The sequence below is a fragment of the Saccostrea cucullata genome, unplaced genomic scaffold (genome assembly GCF_032062105.1).
Source record: "Saccostrea cucullata isolate Sc308-1 unplaced genomic scaffold, CSIRO_AGI_Scuc_v1 ctg3762, whole genome shotgun sequence".
In the NCBI taxonomy this organism is placed as follows: domain Eukaryota; kingdom Metazoa; phylum Mollusca; class Bivalvia; order Ostreida; family Ostreidae; genus Saccostrea; species Saccostrea cuccullata.
The window spans coordinates 26,125-32,500 of NW_026932675.1; the positions used below are offsets into that span (position 1 = coordinate 26,125).

Sequence of the window (6,376 nt, forward strand, 5' to 3'; positions counted from 1 at the left end):
GTCTATCCAAGCTTTAAAGGTCAAATATAATATTTATGTGAAAATTCATAATTATTCATTATTATCAGCCTCTAGAATAATATTAATAACATTCTGAGGTCTGTTTAATTTTTTGTCACCAATTTCCATCATTAAATGTCGTTTAAACTTACCTGAGTGACAAGTGGATCATTTATTGTAAATCGCTTATCTCCCTTGTTGCATGACGTCATTCGAGACAATGTGAAATAGGAAGTGCACACTATATTGACGAGTTTGTAAAATTATTGTTCTCTAAATGCTGTCATGTGCGCTTTTAACTTTAATAATAATTCGGGACAAGATATGAGTATATTTATTTATTGTTAAACGAACCTGAAATTGAGGAGAATACTAGTATTCATATTAAATTGAGAGTCGAAGAGAAATGGTTTTGAGCCCAATAAACATACAAAGCTATAAATATGACCAATATTTTTACATAGATCAGTTTACAGGCACGTACATGTAGCCACAGGGGAGGGGGGCCTCCCCATTTTTTCACAAACATTACGCTTACTAGGATTTCGAGTTTGGGCAATCCCCCCCCTTTTGTTGCTTGTCAACTTTTAAAACTTTTCCCTGGCTGTCCCCCTTTCAAAAACTATGCACTACGTGGCTGGTTTAGTCTACAGTTTGATTAAATATAAAATGTCTGACGGATTTCTTGGGTTTATTTCAAAATTTAAATGTTTATTTATGTAATATTAGTTTATACACAATATATGTACCGTGCTACTGTGTGGAGATTCAGTTATGCGTATCTAAGTATAGAATGTTTACATATGCAAATGAACATGTGTCACGTGATCTGTTTCTGACCAGCCATTGGAAAATTACTGACCAGATGCAGCAGCAGTGTTGTGATATTATGCGATAAATTTTACCTATTATCATTTATTTAACTAAAACAAACGGACATAGGATTATTTCTGTGATCATTTGTGATATCCTTTCAACTTACCATGTGATTTTCCACGTGTTTTACTACGATTTGTTTACAAACTATTGATCATGGGTCCAACGAGGAATCAACATAGTAATCCTAGACAATCTGTGATTTACGACATGAACAATCCTATTAATTGGACGGTAACTAAAATCCGAGAAGAATTGATGAAGCGAGGCATAACGGCCCCTACCACAAGCAGGAAATCGGAATTGTTACGACTTTACCGTACAAGCAATGATAGTACAGGGAGGCTAACGGAACAGCCAATCACAGAACGGCGCGAAATCGAACCGGAGAGCAGAAATGTAAACAACAAAGATGGCGGTGATGTAGCAATTATTCTACAAGAACTGGCTAAATTACGAAATGAAATAAATGACAATAAATGTGCCCAGATACAACAGGTTACGAAAGCAATGAACGTTAGTACATCGTCAGTTACTCCGAGTTCTACTGCAGCAGCTACTAGTAATACTTTGTCTACAGCCTATGGCACATTCAACGGCACTACGACTTCGCCGTATATCAGCAACAGCCACAACCACGTGAGAACTAAGTATGGCTTCAGCCTTGAATCCCTTCCTTATATAGAGACAGTCCAACCTAAACTTCGACAATCCATAGTGGAAGATGACAAAGTTTCGGCAACTAGCACCAGAGGCTTATGTGAAACCAACACCTTGTGTTCAGCCGCACCAGCTTATGATGGACTGAAAGAAGATGTCGAACATCTATGGGACGCAGCCATAAGTCCACAAACAGCAAAGACTTATAAAACTGCTATTGATCATTTTTTATGTTTTGTTGCTTTAAGTAATATTGTTATTGAAGATACATTACCATGTATCTCAGAAGACTTGTTAATTCAGTTTGTTACTTATTGTTATAAGGCACTTTTTCTGAGTTACAGTACAATCCGGTTATACTTAGCAGGTATAAGATATCATTATCTTCGGGCAGGGTATAAAAATCCTTTGATGAATATGCAACGTTTAGAATGCATTCTTAGGGGAGTCAAAAGATCACAAAGTTTGTCAACCTGTAATATTAATGTACATAAATGCTTCCCCATTACTTTTGCCATTTTGTACAAAATCACAAAATTGTTAGAAGCAGGTGTTTTTTCATGTTACACTGACAAAATGATGCTTGCTGTATGTCAAATGGCTTTTTTTGCTTTTTTACGGTGTGGTGAGTTTACTGCTAGAAATAAGACAGACACAAATGATTGTATTTTGTTTAATGATGTAAGTTTTGCTCAGGATCATTCTAGTTATACTCTGAATCTTAGAAAGTCGAAAACAGATCCTTTCAGATCAGGTGTGCAGATACAAGTCTTCAATGTCCCACCTTTGTACCCTGTCACATCTATGATTCAATTTAGGCAGATGAGGTCTAGTAATGTATTATTACCAGAGTCACCAATGTTTGTAGATTTTAATGGTGAAATTTTGTACAGAGAAAACTTTATAGGTATGTTACGACACATGTTACGACTTTTGAACTTAGATGATCAGAAGTACTGCGGACATTCTTTTAGAATTGGTGCAGCAACATCTGCAGCTGCAGCGGGTATAGAGGATCACCTCATACAAACATTGGGTAGATGGTCATCTAACTGTTACAGTAGATACATAAGAACATCCTCAAATGTGCTACAAGAAGCTCAAGGAAAACTCAGCTCTTGTTTTAAGTAGATGATGTATATATCAGTTGATAAATGCTACAAGTTGAATATTTAACTTCTTGGGGCTCTCGTGTCTCATGCAATCTCTCAATTGTCATTTCATCACTCGTTTGGCCCTTAAAGCCCCAACAAATTCTATTATTTTTATTTAATGACTTAAGTAATTTGTAATATTTGTTTATTCTATTTAACTTGATATAAATGACGGAATTTGATCATGTAAATTTCACTGTATAATTCTGTTTTTTGGTTACAGCTACCTGCCGGGCTTCCCCCAGGTACCTGTCGACTCTGCTGGGCTCCCCCAGAGTCAGTAAAAGTTAGGAATCCTCCCTAGTAGACTGCAGCTACCTGCCGGGCTCCCCCCGGGTACCTGCTCACCCTGCTGGGATCTACCCCAGGGTCTTGACTATAGTAAATGTTAGAATCATCCCTATTTAGACTGCAGCTACCTGCCGGGCTCCCCCGGGTACCTGCTCACCCTGCCGGGATCTACCCCAGGGTCTTGACTATAGTAAATGTTAGAATCATCCCTATTTAGACTTCAGATACCTGCCGGGCTCCCCCCGGGTACCTGCTCACCCTGCCGGGATCTACCCCAGGGTCTTGACTGTTAGATTTGCAGTTACCTGCTGGGCACACCCAGGTACCTGTACACCTTACTGGGCCCCCAGCGTTAGTAGATAGTCGAGTAGCCCCAAGAAGCCAAAAAGTGTTGTAATATACATTTGAATGTAAATATTTATGTCAATGAGCAAAGTGTTTATATTAAACTAGTGTTGAAATGTTATTCTTGTTTATGTTGTGTATAAAATGTTTATTTATGTAATATTAGTTTATACACAATATATGTACCGTGCTACTGTGTGGAGATTCAGTTATGCGTATCTAAGTATAGAATGTTTACATATGCAAATGAACATGTGTCACGTGATCTGTTTCTGACCAGCCATTGGAAAATTACTGACCAGATGCAGCAGCAGTGTTGTGATATTATGCGATAAATTTTACCTATCCCTCCCACCATCCCCAACATCACCATATATTGTTCGAAATATGTATAACTTGTCATGTATATAATTTCTTGTGTCTATTGTACATGTTTATCGTAAAGTATAGTTCGTATGTATCATTATTAAATGTTGAGTTACTTTGTATCTTTAAGATATGTTCAGTTCGTATGTATTTTCATAATATGTTGTTGGCTACTTGACTGTTAAGGCCCTTAAAGCCCCAACAAATTCTATTATTTTTATTTAATGACTTAAGTAATTTGTCATATTTGTTTATTCTATTTAACTTGATATAAATGACGGAATTTGATCATGTAAATTTCACTGTATAATTCTGTTTTTTGGTTACAGCTACCTGCCGGGCTTCCCCCAGGTACCTGTCGACTCTGCTGGGCTCCCCCAGAGTCAGTAAAAGTTAGGAATCCTCCCTAGTAGACTGCAGCTACCTGCCGGGCTCCCCCCGGGTACCTGCTCACCCTGCTGGGATCTACCCCAGGGTCTTGACTATAGTAAATTTTAGAATCATCCCTATTTAGATTGCAGATACCTGCCGGGCTCCCCCCGGGTACCTGCTCACCCTGCTGGGATCTACCCCAGGGTCTTGACTATAGTAAATTTTAGAATCATCCCTATTTAGATTGCAGATACCTGCCGGGCTCCCCCCGGGTACCTGCTCACCCTGCCGTGATCTACCCCAGGGTCTTGACTGTTAGATTTACAGCTACCTGCTGGGCACACCCAGGTACCTGTACACCTTACTGGGCCCCCAGCGTTAGTAGATAGTCGAGTAGCCCCAAGAAGCCAAAAAGTGTTGTAATATACATTTGAATGTAAATATTTATGTCAATGAGCAAAGTGTTTATATTAAACTAGTGTTGAAATGTTATTCTTGTTTATGTTGTGTATAAATCGTATTTTAGTTTCTCAGTTTATAGGTTTTAAAGCCCCAATACTGTTTGAAGGGAAAGGTTTTAAAATTTTTATTTGAATTATTTTAGTTACAGTGCTGTACTAGACAAGATGTGAGGCACCTGAGATTTTGCCCCCTCTCTCCTATTAAAAATTTAACTAAGACAATATACATGAATTCCTCGTCTACATACTAATACCATAAATATATATATACTTTGATATTTTCCGTTTTTGTTAAGTTACAGAGATTGTCCCTTTACAGTATGTGCTTGGTATATTAACATACATGTATTACGCAGCGCCAAGTCAAAAGAACATGTATCTTGCTGTAAACTACCTCTAGCATGCTGTCAAAGCCATAAAAAGTCCTTGTAGTTTTCATAAACCGTAAAAGAACAATTTCTAAAACTTGACAGAAAACGGAAGATGATAATCAAATATCGATTTATAGAGTCTATTTATTTATTTATTTATTTTTCACCCATATGAAGACACCATCATTTGCCGGCGGAAAGCTGAAAATTTTGTCCTGTGCTCGGCACTTAGGGCCATAGAGCAAGAAGGGATCTTTTTCTTGGCAGCACCTTCAGCGACACGGGACCTCGGTTTATACGGTCTCATCCGAAGGACCGTATCAAATATCAAAGTATATATTGGTACGATAGACAAGGAATTTTTTTTTTGAAAAGATAGACAAGTAAATCGGAATTATCGTGTCCAAAAATATCTCGGTGGGGGTGGTGGATGTACATCAACCATTTTTCAGGTGCCTGCGCACATGACGGAAGGTTACCGAGGCTGTTATATACCCATCCGAGAAATCTGCGCTAAGAGAGATGTACAATGAATGTACCTAGAGTAGAAAATGGTAGAGAAAAAAAATATCTGCATGTTTTTATCGTGTATATAAATGTTATTTCTTTTAAACAAACTAAATAAATGTTAAGCATATGGTGAGCAGACTGAATATGAAAAGGGGGGGGGGGGTAATAGACAAGCCAAAAAGATTCTTGATTAAAAATGTGAAACCCCCCCCCCCCCCCCCCCAAAAAAAAAAAAATGGAAGTCTCTTTCTTATATATAAGAAATACAGTACTATAGTATAATGAGATGCAGGAAAATGACCTTACTGTGACAAAATGGGAAAGAGGTTTTTACTAACCTTTCATGAAAATTTCCTTTTTAAATTAAAATTTTGAAAATATGTATATGAAAAAGTCAGGAAGCACCCCCTCACCTATAGTTCGTGCCTGTAGGGCAATTTTCCTCGGATAATATACTTGTACAGAGTTGGTGATTTCATCTCTTGACAGGATATATAAATGTTAAGTTTAATGTCCGTCTCAGATAATATTTTCTCAAGAATGCTTTTATTTACTTCCATGCAGTTGCACTTTTTTCTATTATAATATTATCAAGAAATAAAACTTCAGTGTTCATGCACACAAGTGATTGTTCCTCCATATTTTACTGTCCACTTCATTTGTTTTTCTGCAGTATTTTTAGCTCTACTGGTAAGAGACCAGAAGAGCTTATGCGATAGTAATGCGTCCGGCGTCCGTCCGTCTGTCCGTCTGTCTAGCTGTCTAGCTGTCCATCTGTCCGTCTGTCTGTAAACAATTTTTCAAAATGCTACTCCTCCTACAGTTTTGGTCTAATTTCAATATAACTTGGCACACAAGTAGACTACACTATGATACATAATTCTGTGTATCGGTTTTTGATTTCGATGAACGGTGTTGCCGTGGTTACTAAAAATAGAAATTTCTGTGAAATTCTTTCAAAATGCTACTC

The 6,376-nt window shown here is 37.7% G+C and overlaps 2 protein-coding genes across 2 annotated transcripts in view; both read left to right on the plus strand.

The window, feature by feature from the left end:
- Positions 1–6,376, plus strand: part of LOC134235763 (dihydropyrimidine dehydrogenase [NADP(+)]-like) — a 46,818-nt gene that overhangs the window by 25,697 nt on the left and 14,745 nt on the right. The window lies entirely within an intron of this gene.
- The window catches only part of LOC134235762 (dihydropyrimidine dehydrogenase [NADP(+)]-like), a 19,971-nt gene continuing 14,627 nt past the window's right edge, over positions 1,033–6,376 (plus strand). The window contains 3 exon segments of the mRNA XM_062717908.1: positions 1,033–1,731; positions 2,914–2,966; positions 4,022–4,074. Of these exon segments, the coding sequence (XP_062573892.1) occupies positions 1,033–1,731; positions 2,914–2,966; positions 4,022–4,074 (805 nt within the window).